This window comes from Hypanus sabinus, chromosome 3, assembly GCF_030144855.1.
Source record: "Hypanus sabinus isolate sHypSab1 chromosome 3, sHypSab1.hap1, whole genome shotgun sequence".
In the NCBI taxonomy this organism is placed as follows: domain Eukaryota; kingdom Metazoa; phylum Chordata; class Chondrichthyes; order Myliobatiformes; family Dasyatidae; genus Hypanus; species Hypanus sabinus.
Window position 1 is genome coordinate 130,353,572 of NC_082708.1, and position 18,942 is coordinate 130,372,513.

Sequence of the window (18,942 nt, forward strand, 5' to 3'; positions counted from 1 at the left end):
GGATGTAGAAGCTTTAGAGTGGATGCAGTGATTTACCAGGATGCTGCCAGGATTAGAGAGCACATCTTATGGTAGTCTGAATGAGCTATGGGTTCACTTTGCAGTGAAGGAGGATGAGAGGTGACTTGATCGAGGTTTAAAAGATGATAGAGGCACAGCCAGAGACTTTCCCAGGGTGGAAATGGCTAATACCAGGGGGCATAATTTTAATTGTGATTGGAAGAAGGTATAGGAAGGATGTCAGAGGTAAGTTTTTTACACAGAGAATGACAAATATGTGGAGTGCCCTGCTTTGGGTGTTGGTAGATGCAGATACATTAGAGACATTTAATTAAGCACATTGATGATAAAGAAATGAAGGAGGAATAGGTTAGATTGATCTTAGAGGACATTAAATGGTCAGCATAGCAACATGGGCCGAAGGTTGCACTGTGCTGTAGTATTCTATGATGAAGATTGATTTTGGGGAGGAGGGGAGTTGAATTTGGTACATGAATTGTGGTAAAGCTTTTGATGAGCATCCTCAGTATGTTGACCCAGAAATTAAGATACATGGGATCAATGGAGACTTCTAGCTTGGATTCAAAATTGGCTTGGCTATTTGAAGACAAAAAGTATTGGTAGAAGAGTGTTATTTTGACTGGAGAAATGTGACCAGTGATGTTCCACAAGGATCAGTGCTGTTATGCAATATTCAGGAAGCTTGTCAAAGGATTCTGTGGGTATAGACCAGTTCAAAATGTGGGCAGTGAAATGGCAGAATGAATTTAATTCAAGCATGTTTGAGCTGTTGCACTTTGGGAGGTCAATTGTAAGAGGAAATTATGCAGGAAATGATAAAACCTTAGGAGTATTGATGTGTAGAAGGATCTTAGGGTTTAAGTCTTTAGCTCTCTGAAAGTGGGTAGGGTAGTAAAGAAGGTGTATAACATGCTTGCCTTCATAGGGTGGCGTGTTAAGTTTAAAAGCTGGAAAGACATTGCAATCGTCTAAAACATTGGTTAGGCTGCATTCGGAATATTGTATCATTGTATTACAAGAAATAACATGGAGCTTTGGAGAAGGTTCAGTAGAGATTCGCCAGGACATTACCTGGATTAGAGAACATCAGCTGTAAGAAGAAGTTGGCAAATTGGATTATTTAGTGTCCAAGGCTGACAGGCCACTAGGTAAACTATCTAAAATTACGAGAGGCGTAGATAGGGCAGAGTCTTTGTTTCCATGGTGGAAATGTCAAATACCGAGAGAATAGCTTTCAGTTGAAGGGGTGGTGTTTTAAAAGAGATTTATATGACATGTTTATTTTAATGTGGTAGATTCCTGGAACCTACTGCCAATGGAAGTGACGGATGCAGATTCATTAGCAATGTTTAAGGGACATTTAGACAGACGGAGATTAGCAATACAGAGAGTGTGCAGGTAGATGTGCAGTTTAAGTTAGCGTAGGTTTGTCAGCTGAACAGGGTGGCTCTTTGCTTATGGCTCTATGTTCTATATTTGCTCCTATTCTAGGTGCCCTGTAGAGGACTGTTGGCTGGTTCTGACTTGAGATCCAGAATTTCAGCAGAGAAACAATAGTTAGCATACCTCAGCGCTGCGTCACAAAATAGTGGTAACATTTGCTGGTTGAGCAATGAGAACGTTCATTACTGTGAATTATTATTGGTGCACCAATAACTAAACAGAGGAAATGCTGGCATTATTGTTTTTGTGGAAGGGTCCTTAACACAAAACATCGATGCTTTTTCTTTGCCGAATGATGCTGCTGAACCAGCTGAATTTTTCCAGTGTTTTCTATTTTTATTTTGGATTTCCAGGATCTGCAGTTTTTCTTTTACTCCTTGTGCAAAGTACAAATAAAGTATAGAAGTGACACATATCCTGTCTGAAATGGCTTGAATGGTCTGTAACATAATGAAGTAAAAATAATATATAGAACATTTTAGAATTCGTTTACACAAATCGCAAATGTAGTATCCGTGTTAAATTACTTTGCAGGGTTGTTCGAGACCCTTCCAGGTCGAGTGCAATGTGAAATGCTCCTTAAAGCAACAGAACAGTGCTTCAACACATTGGAGAGAGCAGAGATGTTGCTGCTACTCTTGAGAAGGTTTCCAGAGTCTGTGGTACAGCATGGAGTATGTATATTCAAATGAGAACTATTTAATCATACTGTTGTAAATGTACTAGTGGATTAGTTATGTATGAAAATAAGATTAAAATGTACATAGTGCTTTTTCTTCGCTCTCTTACTAAAATTCTTTTCTGAACCAAGGTTACTTTTAATAAGCCTCTTGATTTGAATTGCTATTCTATATTAATGACTCAAATGTGGGTGACTGGCTTTGGAAGTTCTTGTGGATAAGTATATATTTAGTTGACCACATCTGCTTGAGCTTCATTGGTGGAAAAGGGGTAAAAATTCCTTATATGACTGAAAGGAGTTTTACCTCATTATCAAGGAGAAGGTTTTGAGATTTGCATGAGGTTGAACAAGACAAAATTGGTGTATACTGACAACTATGACTCTAAAGTAGATGCCATTCTAATCAAAATAAAGGATGATAATGGCTCCCATACAATTCCCATGGATTTTGATTTTCATTGGAATCATTGGAATTCTGTTAACAGTGAGCCTGTTTTATCTTCAGTTTGTTTTACTTATCCTTTGCATTTTTTTTTGCATTATTCTTAACGATGTGCATTTACTTTTGGTAACTTTCATTTGTGTTTTAAATTGATGGTTAGCTTAGTTTGTAAAATTTTAAAGATGTAATTATACCCCAATCCTCTCCTGCCAATCCTAAATGATAGAAATGTGAGGTCCAAGAGATGCTGTAATTCCTTAAGTCCCTTTTCCAAGATCCTTCACTATTGATGACTTAGTCTTCTCCTTATGTATCAGTATTGAGAAACCAGAAATTTATTATTATTTTCGTACATATATTAGGTTGCATAAATGAAAAGATTGTTTTTCTTTTGTATTGGTATAAATGATCTGTGAATGAATTATTGATCTCATTGAAGGTGTAGAAGAAGCTTCTTAGGTGATTGATAAGGAGATATGTGCGGTGGGGGGAATGAGTTAAGGATGTTGGCGCTGCAAGCAGAGTGACATAAAGTGAGCAAAATTGGACACGTGGTCTTTACATGTACTGGTCTTATGTAGTTTTCTACGGAAGCTGTGTGACTTAACACCCGGCATTAACTACAAGACTGTTAATTGCAAAGAATTTTTAAAATATTCAGCTAGATAAAATGATAAATATTTTGTGTATGTCTTTTTTGTTTCATGTATTAGGTCAGCCTTGGTGAAACTTTATTGGAAGCTGAAAATATGGATGATCAAGAATCGCCCGTCAACTGCTTTAGGAAGTTATTTGGTAAGAACCATTGATTTGACAGTCTGAGAAAGGTTGGAAAAACAGTGGGGACACAAGAGAAGGCAGATGCTGAAATCTGCAGCAACAAATAATCTGCTGGAAGAACTCAGTGAGTCAAGCAGCATCCGAGGGAGGAGAGCAATTGGTGGCATTTTGAGTTGAAACCCTGTAGCATATCATTTGTTGCTCAGATTATTATCACTTAGATTGCTTTGGTTTGGAACTTCCCAGTCTTTCGTTCAGTAAACGCAGTATACGGTATGGTTCTGAGTCATATTTAGGCAAAATAGGTGCTTCTAGATTAGGTATGAGAAAGAAGGAATCACTCCTGTTTCTCTGTTGCATTTTACATGCCTTATATGTGAAAATAGCCAAGCAAATACTACAGAAAACAAAGCAACTCTCCCACTGTTCTGGCCTCTGGAGGCGCTGTTCATTTTGTATGAACGTTACTTCCTGTACGTAAACAGCCTTTTACATAATTTCCTGCGCTGGTTAATTTAGATTTCAACTTGAAATACACATGGTACAAAGACATCCATCTCCATCCACTCTTTATTTTCCCTTGAAACAATAAATCTTGAGAGATTCTTAAGTTTTCTTAATATTGGTAAACATTTAGTAGATGTACTTTGAAGGAAGTATTATGTTTATTGTTATCACTATTAAGTTAGCGTTGTGCTGCGAGTTCACTGTAGTGTATATCATTATAAAATGTTGTATATGTTTATAACCTTGTTTAACACTGATCGTGAGAATAATCAATAGTATTGGTATATTCAGGCACACGCCGATTCTGTGTTGAATCGTAGAACATATTTTACTTAACTTACTGCAATTTCGCAAGTTTTCTCATTAAAAACCTTGAAGAAAGCTTCTGCCTCAGTTAATTTTTGAGAAATTGTTTAGCTCCCTGCCTAGCTTTGTACACACACTGCGAGTACAGCAGACCAACACTTCCTTGTTTGCGGTAGCTGTAAAGTCTTTGTCCATTTTGATCAAACCTCATTAGCAGTTGCTGGCTTCAGAGGAGATAAAAGAATAAGATAAGCTGTCAAAGGATCTAATGCATTTTTTGATCCTTTTATTACTTTTTCCCTCTCTTCTACTTGTGTTTCTTGGGGTATAGGGATGTTGCATCATTATCTAAGAATCAATGTCCATCATTATCTTCCCATGATTCCTAGTTTATAAAAAGTCCATGGGGGTATTTTCTGCCCCACAGGCAGCACTTTAGTTTGAAGATGAAATAGTCTTAGTTTAGCTCTTTTTACATAATCATCTCTGAAAGCTTTAGTTCTCACTATGTTTCTGTAACCCATTGTACTTTCTTTGTCTACAGTATGTGATGTTCTACCTCTAATTATTAATAATCCTGAAGTGAGATTACCTTCTAACCTGCTGTATCAGTATCTTCATAAGGCAGCAGAGTTCTATATTGGTTATGTTACTAGATCACCTTCATTGGAAAGCCAGCATCAAGGTAAGTCAATACACATCTGCAGTCCACAATAGTGTATTTTGATTTGTTTATGAGTAGGTTGCTGACGATTTTCTTTATCTAAATGAGTATTTTATTAATCACCTGTGTAAGCTGTTTCAAATAGATTTATTTTTAGTAGTTCTAGCACTTAGTTTAGTCTTTTGTTTTGCTTCTCTTCTAAGTTTCCTTGTTCAAGTTATTTTTTATTTAAAAGGAAGATTGAAGCATTTTCCCAGGTTTTTACCTAGATATTCTATACCTGATAGCTGGGAAATGCAACTGGAGTAACCACTGGTATGGTTTTCTAACCTACAGTTACAGCATCACTAGAAGATTGGAAAAGATTTTGTTCTATCTCATCACGGTCCTGTTGACACTTCCATGATCAGTTATGTGACTTTTTGGTGGAATGCTAGGTAGATCTCTATCAGATTAAAGAGTTTGGCAACCATGTTAGTACTATAATTCAGAGAACTGTCGACATCTATCTAATCCAATGTCTTCAGTGGGGTGTCTCTCTACCAAACTCTTGATAGTGCCTTTATAAGGTTAGTAATACATTCACCTGACCCTGGAATGACTCGAGTCTTGTTATGTACATTCTTTTCGATCTGTAATTTGCTAACAAGGAAGATGTAACAAAAGATTACTGTCATTATCTCCTTACAGAAATATTCCTTCCCCATTAGGTTAGTATCAGAGTTTGTTTTGGCAGATTGGGATAAGATCAAGCAGTTTACCTCTGTATAGTTTCACAGTCTTTTGAGAAACTGGGCATAATTTGGCAGAACATTTCAGTTGATGTTCTCAGTGATACTTTGGGGAAACACCTGATTTTCATGTTTGAAAAGTGAGGGGGAAGCAATCATACTTCAATGATGCATGACATCACACATAACAGGTAACAATGTAAAGAACCTTTAATATGAATTGGCAGAATCTTGGAACTGTTTATAATGAAGACTTAAAATATCAATCAGTTGCAAGATTTTCTAAATTTGATATCTGAAGTATTTAGGTGAAGAATTCTTGGAAGCTGCCTCCTTTATGAATTCTGAATTTAGTCTTTGTATTCTGGCAGCTAATACATACAAGTAACAGTCATCAAAATAATCCATTGCTGTCTTTTGCTAGGTACCCAAGACACAGCTGATTTAAAGTCACCCACTAAGCGGAACACCCAGAAATATATTATAGAAGGTCTGACTGAGAAGTCATCCATGATAGTAGAACCTTGGGATAGGTTATTTGAAATCCTTTCTATTGTGGCAATGAGGTGTGAGTGGCAGATGGACAAAGCAAACAGGTTAGAATGCTGAGCGCTTTCTTTATCCATTTTCTTGAATGTTTGTCATAAAAATACTCCAAATTTTACTTCTTCATGCTTCAGTCAGATGAAGTATTTTTCATTTCATTCCAAAGGCAAAAAGGCTTTTTATAATCTGCTATTAGCTAAACTCTCTTCCATGCATTTGATGCTGTTTGCTCTCCTAAATTTCAACTTTCGGGTATCTAATTATGACTGGTTTGGATGGGTGTAAGTGGAGAGAAACTTGTTAATGAGTAGTTCATGGACCATGGGTCAACTAAAGCTTTTGAGAGAAAGTTACAAAGGATGTGTGTGGAGAACTTTTAAGGATTGTGGAAATAAAATCATTCAGTAATTTTTAAAAGATTTTAGATAAAGACAATAGAAAATAATTTGCAGGGTCATGGGGAAAGAGCTGTGAAATGGGATTGACAAGAACTGACATTACTTCCATTGGTTGAATGGTTGCGTCTAATGTTGTAATGATTCTATATTACGCTATAGATATTTGACCAGATATCTCTTCCTTACACCTTCGTTTCAGTGAATTCAAGATACTGTGTCTGGTATAACAACTTGGGCTGAAGGGCCTGTACTGTGCTGAAATGTCCTCTGTTCTATTAAAATGTATTGAACTAATTATTTCCTTGTCCTTTTTCTCCTAATTTTCCTAAACCCCATTATTGGCTTTAATTAATGTATTTCATTTTTGCTTTGATATTTTATATTTTTAATGTTCTTGCTGGATTGAACAATTGTTTCTTAATTAAGTGCCACTAGCAGCTTTTTATGAAAACAAAAATTTAAACTGAACTTGTCAAATGATCAATTCTTACTTCAGAATTGCCTTATGCTTATGTTTGTGCTATGTTATTGTACTGTCTTTAGAATTTTCATCACTGACTATATGTGCAACATAAACATTTCTTAAAATAGATTAATCTATTATAGTGTGTCAGTGATGTGGCTTTTTTGTACTTTTTAAACTATTATGCTCATTTAAGTCTTGGATTTTCTTGTGTATTATTTTAGGAGTTGTGGTGAAATTCTGCACAGAATGAAAGATTTATGCAGATATATAAACAACTTTGATGACGAAGGACACAGGAAATATAAGCATCAAGTTGTTTACTCTACTCTATTGGTATTTTTCAAGAATGCATTCCAATATGTTGCTAGTATCCAGCCATCTCTGTTTCAAGGTTAGTTAAGGAATTGCTAAAGAAATAGCATAGTAGCAGGTAGAACTGAATTAATGTTCTCTTATTTGTAGGAGTTCCTTTATTAACTTCATCTGTATATTGATGTAGGAAGCAAAGTAAAAAAAGCAGGTCATGGAATTTGACAGAAACTGTACCTGTACTATGATGACATATTTTAAAATCAAATGAAACAATAAAGAAGACATGTATTGGACAGGAGGTATAACCAGGCATCATTACATTGATCTATCACATCAATGCTTCTTGTGAGCTATTGAACTTCAACAAATGTTTACACAAGATCCTTTGGATCCAAGTATGAAAAACATAATTTTGCACAGCTTCTTGTTCAGTCACAAGTAATATGTTGAACAAATGGGAAGGGGAAAACATTATTTAGAAAATGTTCATAATTTAGGAACACTGAACCTAACAGGTTCAAGCTTTGGAATGAAGATAATCTTAGGAATATGGTTTGAATGGTTTAAAAAAATATTTCTGGGCTTTGGTGTATACCAAAGGGATAAATGAGGGTTGCAATTTGGATGGGATCAGAATCATTCCTCACAATGGATATTTTTGAAGGCAAAATTTGTAATAACTTTATTGACCTCTCAGTCACCACCACCCATATTTTCTCCCTCTCCTCGTACCCACCCCCCTCCCTCTTCCCCTCCCCATCCCACCCTTCCCTTCTGCCCTCCCTCTTTATTGAGAGGGCATAAACCTTTATTAAGATAAAGGTTTTCTGCTATACGCTACTGCAGCAACACATTATTCTTCAACAGTGAAGGCTGGCAAAACACATAGTGATGACAGTGAAATGTGAAGTACACTGTAACAGCAGAGTGTTTGGATACTTGATTAAAAGGGTATTAGTAGATCAAGATCTCAGGCCTTGCACAAAATTTATGATTTACTGGGTTGCAATGACTCAGTCTTATTTACAACAAATATCTCAAGTGACTGAAAAAAATCCAGTAATCTCAAAACCTTCACTATATTCCAAAGTAAAATAAAAAGATGTTGTAAACATTCCACAGATACTGCTTGATCTGCTGAGAGAGAAATAGATTTAACATTTTAAGTCCAGTTTTCATGATTTGGACAAATGAAAGGTCTCAGATCTGAAATATTGACACTTCCTCTCTCCATTGATAACGGTCTGACCTTCTGATTATTTCCAGCATTTCCTGTTTTATTTCAGATTTTCAGGTTCTGCAGTTTCTTTTTTTTGCCAGTTTATTTTGAGCTCTCTCATGGGAAGAGATTATTGAGTGAAAGATGAAAAGATTCAAGGTAGTGCTCAAGCCTTGTTGAAGTACATCATATCCATGCAGTGGAAATTTCTGATCCATGACAGCACAAAGTGAAGAGGGAAAATTTGGAATGGTATTGACAACATTGAGGGGCAATGCATTATGATAACACAGAGGCCTTTTGGGATTTGCACAGGGAGTTGTTCACCTTGCAGATTACACTTAGTCACCCCATTGGCCACCACCTTCCCCATCTATAGTAGAATCTACTGTTGCCATATTGATGACATTTGCTACTGCAGAGCCACACAATCAGGGCGAAAGTATATCATTCTTGATCCCGAAGGACTGATTAAGAAGACTGGCTGCAAGTATTGATCTGCCAAACATACTGCAGTCTGGTGAAGTTTGAGGAGTTTCAAAGGCTCTATCTGAGAATGTTGATCTGCTGAGCAACTTTCACTAAACAACCCTGAGACAAAGTAACTGGTCATTTATGTAATTTCATGGGTGGTTGTTGCATTTGCCTCTATGATAGAGATTGTGACTGCAAAGATTTTGGATGTTTTCAGGACATGAAAGGCAATTTCTTTCTTGTCATGTTTGTTAAATGTTTGACATGAATGTTTTACCTTTCTAATTGTGTTATTTGCCCAGAAGATTACACATCTGTCTAGATTTAACTTCCATCGCAAATACATTCCATCAAAAATCATTCTGCAAGACTTAATTGTTGTGACAGTTCCACAACAATTTTCATTATAAACTCCACAGTAAATTCATGGAGATTAAGGTGTAAGAGAATTGGTTACAGCCAGTTCCTTCCACTACTGATATTTTCTAGCCAGCTTGGATCCTGGGTTCATCTCCCTTCATCTCTTTTCTGTTTGCCTTATATCTCCTCAAAATCAAATTGGACTGAATGATAATGACTTTTATCTGCTGATACACAAATTTTCTGGAAGCCATTATGACTACTGTGGATATAGAAGTTCTGTTAGCCACTATATGGCCATTTCACCCCATACATAAACCAGTCACCTCCAATTGTTTCTCCCTGTTCTATCTGCAGTCTCAAAATGCTTGCAAATCTTGCAGAAAATGGGAAGGACCTGGAGAAGGAGGCAGACACATAGGATTGAATCAAATAAGAGAATATTCTGAGGAATAAAATATCTAAAAGATCAGTGGCCTTTAAGAGAAATTATTGAGAGAAACAATTGCAATGCCCACGTTCAGCACTACATCATACAGAGAAAAGAATAGATTCATTTGAAAAGTACAAAAAAAAATGAAGATGGAATGTTCCAATTCCGGGGTGTTGCTGAGAATTAAAGCGAGTTGTGGAGTACAACCGCACAGAAACATGCCCTTTAGCCCACTGCATCTACATTAACTATTTTTTCATCTATTGTAATTCCATTTACCCACATAGATTGGTATACTTTCTCTTACCTTGAGCCAAAAAAATGCAGGACAAAAATCAAATGGAGAAAGGAATTGCCATTTTCAAATAAAGAGCTATCAAGGGAAATTTATTTAAGTGGGGAGGGTTGAAAGTTTTTGGAACCATACTTGATTATCCATTTTTTTTTGCCTTTTATGCCACAATAATTAAAATGATATACCATGCCATGCTTTAAGTTTCATGTTAACTTTGGTTTCATCTATACTGTAATTCTCGAAAGAAGGTGTTGTTCAATTGCAGAAGCTTTCCTGTTAGTGACCAACTTTTGAAATTGCATTTAGTTTCCAAGTTCAGCAAGCCAACCCTTCCTTCTTTCAGCCTGCAGATAAATATAAAGGAATGTATCTATATGATTTTGTATATCAATTAATGAGAAAGTTGGCAAAGTTGACATTTAACATTTGTTGATTTGAATGTTGCCTGTAATAAAGTGTGCTGTGTGGTATTAAGCTAGATGCCAACAAAGGGATTTTAACATCATAAATGTTAAATGGCACCTTTACATTATGCACAGTGAATACATTTAAACCAAAATACCTGAATGATCTTGTTAAGATACTTGTACAGTACTGTGCAAAAATCTTAGGCACGTATGTAACTAGGGTGCCTAAGACTTTTCCACAGAAGTGTATTTGTCAATGTGGAGCAGAGAGTGAGATGTTAGGAATGGTGAGGGTAGAGCGCTGCGGGAGAGGCTTGGGACAGGTAGCAGAGAAGTGTGCTGGTGGAATGGGGTGACGCAGTTGTAGACACACCTAGTCCTGAGACACTAGGCAAGATCATTTGATTCCAAACATTTGGTTATTGATCATTACAGAATGTATCTCTGGTGCTTCCCACTCTATCCCCTCTCCCTTCCTCCTTTCCCAACCATTGTTACCCTCTCTTTGCCCCTTTCCTACTCCAAGTCCACAATAGAGACCCATATTTTTATCGGATTTATCATCACTGACATATGCCAGGAAATTTTTATTTTTGTGGCAGCAGTACGGTGCAATACATAAAATTATTACAGTACTGTGCAAAAATCCTTAGGCACCCTAGCTATGTGTATGTGACTAAGACATTTGCACAGTAATGTATTTTTGGTTGATGCACATTGTTTTGTAACAGTTAAAATACTTTTTCTTATTAGCACCAAGCCCTTCCAGCAGCCAAGTTCCTCTTATTTTATTGGATGACCTGTCAAATATCTATGGTGATGTGGAAATCGAACGCAGTAAACATATACACAAGAGGCGTAAACTTGGAGACGCGAGAGAGAAAACCCTGGTGAGTAATCTGATCCATTGAACATTACACACAAACATGCTGCCTGGTCTGCTGAATTCATCCAGCATGCTGCTTGAATTTCCAGCATCTGCAGATTTTCTCTTGATTGCCATTGAACATTTCAATACTTTTGGAAAGTTGTTTTCCTCTATGCCTTTAATGACCTGGTATTGGATATTTTGCAGTACTGTGGTGTCAAATGCAGAAATTGGTCAGCTTCCATCAGTACACCAGTGAGAGCCTGCTACTTCCTCTGGCACTTTTTTTTTGACCCTGTGGCTGGTTATAGGTGATCAGACTGTCCATCTGATATCAGTCTGATTGAATTCCTATTAAAAATTTGGAGACAAAAGTCAATGTCATTTGCATCTGTCACAGACTCTGTCCTGTAAATAATTCCAACCCATTCTATTGTTTCAGTTGGGTCTTGCTTTATTGCTGCATTGAAGGACCTTCATTAAAACCAACTTTTTTATCAAACCTTCATTTGACATTATTCTCTTTCTCCTATGCATCCACAAAATGTTTTGTGTTTTTAATCAATCAACACTACTGTTTAATTGCAGATTGTACAGTTTTTTGTAAATTTCTTTGACTGTCACATCTTAATATATTTCAATGTCTCACTGTGTTCTAAAAAATTTTCTCTTTAAATATCCGAATGTACCATGAACAGATGGACATTTCTGTTGGCAGTTTTCTGTACTTTTCTGTACTACCATAATTTCTTACCTTTTGGCAATTTACCACAAGTTGAGCCAAATTTGCTTTTCTCATTTGAGATACTGTATCAAGAAGCTTGATTGAAGGGTTAATATCTGCATTGATTGTTTGCCTGAAGTCATGATTTATACATATGATTTTATGCAATTTTTACAATATATGTTTCACATTGATTTTGGTTTTCTTTCCCATTTAGTATAAAAATATTTAAACTATTTCAAACAAGAAAATAAACAATCCATTGTGCCCTTTCTTTCATCAGACTTCCTCTGCTTACTCTGTAGAATGCAGGAATATTGTTATGTCTTTGATGGTAACACTTGCTGCTTTGACATTCTCTTCAATTTACTTTATTTCTGGATAGTGCATGACTGGTGAAATATATTGGGCCATATCTTAAAGACAGCGGTGAACTGCCCCTATTACTTCGTTTGTTTTTCCAAATCCCCAAATCACTGTGTGCCTGAAACAGCAGTCACACTTAAAAATGTGTCTGCTTTTAGCTGTCAAACCTGTCAAGGACCCTTAATGCTTCTTAATGTCAATGACGTTCAAAATTAGTTAAAAATGTTAAAATTAATTGAACATCACAGTGATAATCAGATAATCTGCTGGAGGAACTCTGTGCGTTGAGCAGCTTCTGTGGGAGAAAAAGAAGGTTGATGTTTTGGGTCAAAGTCTTGCATCAGGCTCTTGTGTCTACAGTAATGAGATGTACATTACATTTAAAACACATTTTAAAGTAATATGTTTAATAAGTAATAAAGTAGGTTCGTATTAAGATATTTTCATTAGACTTTGTGTTGAGGTCAATTGACAGTCGGCCCTCCTTATCCATGAGGGATTGGTTCTGGGACCTCTCGCGGATACCAAAAAACGTGGATGCTCAAGTCCCTTATTTAACCTGTCTCAGTGCAGTGGACTTTAGGACCCAGCGGAACCCCAGCCCTTATTTAACCTGTCTCAGTGCAGTGGTCTTTAGGATCCGGTGGAGCGCTGAATCCGCAGTGTTTCTGTTCATGAAAATAATCACGATCACGATTGAAAATATAGTGAAAATAATAAAGCGATCGAAAAGAGGTGAAATGCCATCGATCATTGGAAAAGCATTAGGCTACAGTCGGTCAATGATCGGAACAATTTTAAAGGATGAAGTGAGAATAATGGAGCATGTGAAGGCCCTGCCCCGATGAAAGCTACAATTATTACTAAGCCACATTGTGGTTTAATTATTGAAATACATACATTTTATGCATAGAAAGGTAAAATATATACTATATACGAAGACAAACGTTTGACTAACTGACGCTAAATAATACCTGTTACGTACCCCATAACTGGGTTAACAAATCAGCAGAAGTGGAATGATACGTTGGAGTCTGGTGGTACTGTAACTAAAGGTGTTTATTAGTAAACTAAGCAATACAGTATTAGAAATGCAAATATACATATAAAACAGGTTAGCAATGATATATATATATTTATACAGAAGTGTAGAAATAAGAATCAAAAACCAAGCTCTATCAAAGTCTAGGGGTAAATGAATAGTCTTAAGTTAATACAGAATTCAGTTCAGTTCAGTTTAAGTCGAGGTAGTTGCTGTTGTGACTTTGGAGAAAGAGAGAGATATGAGCAGCTGCAGCAGGTAAACCTTCCATTGTCTTCTTGTCCCGTTGTACTGATTTGGTCATTCAGTTATGACCGCTCCGTTCTCGGCTAGACCGTTCTTCCATGGTGGGCTTATCACTCTGGCGTGAGTAGACACACCCACAAGCCCCCACCGGTCCTGCCGTCACACTGTGAGCTTTGTGACCGATCTCCCAAGTCGGTCCTCCAAGCCCCCACCTTCCTGTGGGTGCAGAACACCCTTACAGTGTCTCATGGCGTGTGTATTGGTGTCTCAGCAGACCCATCTTTTATCTCCACTGACGGGGTATCAGCCATCCATCAACTCCATGTCCATCAAACCGACCACTCCTTGCTGTCTCCGCAGGAATGTTAACGAGCAAAGAAGTGTCCTTGTAGCAAAAGGTAAATAATCAGTGAAGAAGCCATAATACTAAATCATGTGTGTGTGTCTCTCTCTCTGTCTCTCTTATCTGTATCAGATGTCTCTCCCTCTGTTTTCCATCTCTCTATCTCGTTAGCAGCATAGTTCACGGGGGGGGGGGGGTCAACTCTGGACCCCATCTCCATCTGGTTTTCTCATCACACATAACATACCAGATGTACCTGTTCTGACTTACTTAGTAAGAAAACTTCCGTTTTTTTCTGATCCCGATCCATGATAACCTACGCACCTCCTCCCGTATACTTTAAATCATCTCTGCATTACTTATAATACCTAATACAATGTAAATGCAATGTAAATAGTTATTATACTGCATTATTTAGGGAATAATGACAAGAAAAAAAAGTCTGTACACGCTTGAACAACAAGTGCTGGAAGAACACTCCTGGGTTTTCTTGATTCGCGTTTGGTTGAATTTGTGCATGCGGAACTCGCAGATAAGGAGTGCCGACTGTATTGCAACTTCTTCTGTTCATTATACTAAAAAAGAATGTTTTGGTTTAGAGTGGATTTATAGAAAACACCAGAATAGTTTGAATATAAAAATAATGATTACTGAATTGACGTGCAACTGTGCTGAAGCTTAAGTGTTTTCTGTAGTATAAGTAATTCATCCCCAATTGAATTCTACTTGGTTATAGAGTATCAGTTCAACACTATCCCAACACTTCTCTCTAATCTTTTGAACAGTGGTGCTGCTCATGCCTGTAACACAATTTCCATCTGCAGGACATTTGGGAAATAAATCAGCTTGTAACACTCTACTCCAGAACTAAGTCACCCCAACTTCAGTCATCCAGCTCTGTGTACAGATGATGCTTGTACACGTGCATGTTTGGAGATTTAGTGCAGGTCACCCTCAGCTCATCCATTGAACTTACAGGAGAATGGCCTGTATTTCTGCAGAACACAGGCCATCACACCTACACCCTATTACATTGCCCTCAAAAAAAAGGTCCCCAAAAATATCCTTGTAAGTTGGACTGTTACTCACATCTTGGGAGCTGCCTCTTATTGAAGATAGATAATGATGAAATTTTGAAGTATCTTTTTGTGTATTTTTTACACAAAAAAGTAGCTTTTGCTGTTCGAAGGACCTCAAACTTGATACAAAACTTCTGGTCTACTAGGCAATGACGACTTCTATCCTGACGCATGAACTACCCACGGCAGACATATTAAAACATTAGAGGGGTATCATCAGTCCTGAATCCACAAACTCTCCAAAAATTGTCTGGCAGGATAAGTGAATCAACATTGTTAGATTGCAGGTTGTAATCATTCTTGGTTTGCTGTGATAGACAGGTTGTGCCTCTTAATTACCCAACAACAGGTTCTCCTCTTCTGAGTTCCATAACAGCAGTATATTACAAGCTGGACAAGATAGACTGATTTGAGGAAATTCTCACAGCCTCTTGGAATGTCCCCACTGAATCCTTGGATCATCAAAGCACAAAATGGAGAAGGAGCATTCAGGATGGCTTTGATAACTTTGACACCAGTCATCAAGTGCACACAAAATACGAGCTAAGCAGTTCTTACTCCCCTGTGGCAGAATTCTACAGTCCCACTTTGGCCTCTGCAGCCACCTTAAAACCCATAGAATTTGGCATATTTGAGGGACCATCCTTGACGTATTGCCGAAGGAGAAGATCATCATTTTCATCTATGTAGCCATTCTTTAATAAAAATCTCATTAATTTTGAAATATTTGCATTTGATGGATGTAGATCAGAAAAAGTTCATTTGCAGTAGATATACAGAATGACTTAAAAGTACACTTAAAAGACTTTAACCTGTGATTTTTTTTGTGTGTTGCTCCAGATTTCCAGCATCTGGAGTTTTGTCCCTTTTCCTGTGATATTAACATTGCTTTCATAGATCATTACTTAGGACATCACTCTCAAAGCTGCATAATGCATCCAAAACTATTACTACTTGTGAGGTGGCCAGTTTGTGATTTTTGGTGAGAGGCTGGCAGACTATAATGTAACAAGGATAGGTAGAAAGAATGCTCCACATTCTATATTTTATGAAGATCTTGCATTGATGAAAGTCTAATTGTTGTGCTTGTCCATCGCTGCAATACTGAAAGTTGAACCTCAGGAATGTTGTCAGACATGACTGAATAACATTTTGAGAACAGAAGACTTTACATCCACTTTCTTACTTGTTCTGCATGAATAATATGGGTAGAAATGCCAAATAGAAACTTTCTATTTTCTGAGCAAACACGAGGAAATCTGCAGATGCTGGAAATTCAAACAACAACACACACAAAATGCTGGTGGAACACATCAGGCCAGGCAGCATCTATAAGGAGAAGCACTGTCGACATTTCGGGACGAGACCCTTTGTCAGGACTAACCGAAAGGAAAGGTAGTAAGAGATTTGAAAGTAGTCGGGGGGGAGGGGGAAATGCGAAATGATAGAAGACCGGAGGGGGTGGGATGAAGCTAAGAGCTGGAAAGGTGATTGCTTAGTTTAAAAGGAATGCTGGGAATTGTCAAAGGGAATATAGGAAATGAATCCCCAGTGAGTTTAAAGGTAGAACAAGAAACAAGTTTAGCTGGATGCCAATCCATCAGAGTATGGGATAGTGGTAGTCTATAACAAATTTGTCAATTTATTGGCAGAAATTTGGGGAAGCAAAAATTGTGGGGATTGAGCAGGCAAGTGAAGTTGAGCACATGATCTTAGAGCAGGGCTGAGGGAACCCATTCTTGCAATTGTGTTCTAACTAAACAGTTGCAATATAGATATTACTCACAATGGTAAAATAATATTTTATTTATTATTTACTAACATTTTTATTCCTGTTAGGAAATGATCCTTGCATGATCTGTAAAACAGTGATCATTGGGGAGCACTTTACTAAGCTTCTTGATCTAATATTGGTAATTAATTTATTCAGTATTTTTCCTTTTGGCTGTAATGCCAAAAGGATGTTATCTTTAGATACAGCCAAGCGGCTGGCTAGCATTTTTTTTTAAACTGGCAGCTATATGGTTACATATTAAGCAAACACGAGGAAATCTGCAGATGCTGGAAATTCAAGCAACGCACACAAAATGCTGGTGGAAGGCAGCAGGCCAGGCAGCATCTATAGGAAGAAACACAGTCGATGTTCGTCAGGGTCTCGGCCCGAAATGTTGACTGTGCTTCTTCCAATAGCTGCTGCCTGGCCTGCTGCGTTCCACCAGCATTTTGTGTGTGTTGCATATATTAAGCAAAAATTGGCATCTGCTGCTGAAAGTAAAAATGTCATTTGTTACATGGATAGTGCTATGTTCCTCTGTTTTTTGTCCCATTGATATTGGCTAGTTGTTTGCTTTCTGTCCAATTCTCTCCATCTTGATTCCTTTCTCTTTGTTTTTAAAGTCACTCTTCATATCATTGCAGCTTCCCCATTCCTCTTTTGAGGATAATCTCAGTCATTGGCTTTTTCCTTTTTGTTTGGTCTTCCCCACTGTGCCTTAAATGTTTGAAACAATTTCATGCATTTTATGTGGTTCTCGGAATGCCATATCTCATCTTATTGGAGCATATTCAACCTATGGGAGATCAGAGAGTCTCATGACTACATGCACATCATTGCTGGAATGTGGAAGTAATGTTTTTCTGTGAACTAATTATAGAAAAAAAACTAAGTTCCATTGAGACCACTTGCTAAATTGATAATGTCACAATTTGCTCTTTCAGTGCATAACAAGTCCAGGGGTGTGTGATGAAAGATTAAAGTAGTTTTGAATTACATTTACTGTACAGACTAAGTAGCAATAGATCGATATTGCTTTATTAAATGTGGATTTTGTGTCAATTATTGATTTAGTTTTTGTTGTGAAAACATTTAGAGAGTATTTATGAAGTGTGCCTAAAAATGTAAAAAAGTGCTTAAGAAGCTGTATAAAATTTTGAGGGGTATCGATAGCGTAGGCTGTGGGATATCTTTCCCCTTATCAGAGGTGAATAAAACTGGAAGGTATAAGAGCAAGAGATTTTGAAGGGATCTGAGGGGGACCTTTATCACCTAGAGACTGGTACCTTGAATGCACTGTCAGAGGGAGTGATGGAAGCAGAATTGCTGTGTCTAGACAAGCACTTAGATCACCAAGGCATATAAGTCTACTGGTCAAATGTTGAAAGATTGGATTAATATGAATGGGTGCCTGTTGATTGACTTGGACATAGTGGGGCAGATGGCCCATTTCCATGCTTTATGACTCTGAACTGAAAAGTCTACTGAATGACCTTTGGTGCGCAATGTCTTTAGATGGCTCTTAACTCATGTTCCTGTTGTTTTCATGTACAAACCCCATTTCCAGAAAAGTTGGGATATTTTCCAAAACACAATAAAAACAAAAATCTGTGATATGTTAATTCATGTGAACCCTTATTTAACTGACAGAAGTACAAAGAATAGATTTTCAATAGTTTTATTGACCAACTTAATTATATTTTGTAAATATACACAGATTTAGAATTTGATGGCTGCAACACACTCAACAAAAGTTGGAACAGAGTTAAAATAAGACTGAAAAGTGCACAGAATATTCAAGTAACACCAGTTCAGAAGACTCCACATTAAGCAGGCTAATTGGTAGCAGGTGAGGTATCATGACTGGGTATAAAAGTAGCGTCCATCAAAGGCTCAGTCTTTGCAAGCAAGGATGGGTCGTGACTCATCCCTTTGTGCCAAAATTCATGAGAGAATTGTTAGTCAGTTCAAAAGGAACATTTCCCAATGCAAGATTGCAGAGAATTTAGGTCTT

The 18,942-nt window shown here is 37.3% G+C and overlaps 1 protein-coding gene across 3 annotated transcripts in view; it reads left to right on the top strand.

Annotated features, from left to right (window-relative positions):
- Positions 1-18,942, top strand: part of ints10 (integrator complex subunit 10) — a 60,662-nt gene that overhangs the window by 9,780 nt on the left and 31,940 nt on the right. For all 3 annotated transcript variants that reach the window (XM_059965135.1, XM_059965132.1, XM_059965133.1), the window contains exons 4-9: positions 1,999-2,138; positions 3,302-3,383; positions 4,726-4,866; positions 6,001-6,172; positions 7,208-7,377; positions 11,240-11,376. In XM_059965135.1, the coding sequence (XP_059821118.1) occupies positions 1,999-2,138; positions 3,302-3,383; positions 4,726-4,866; positions 6,001-6,172; positions 7,208-7,377; positions 11,240-11,376 (842 nt within the window). The remainder of the gene's footprint in view (positions 1-1,998; positions 2,139-3,301; positions 3,384-4,725; positions 4,867-6,000; positions 6,173-7,207; positions 7,378-11,239; positions 11,377-18,942) is intronic.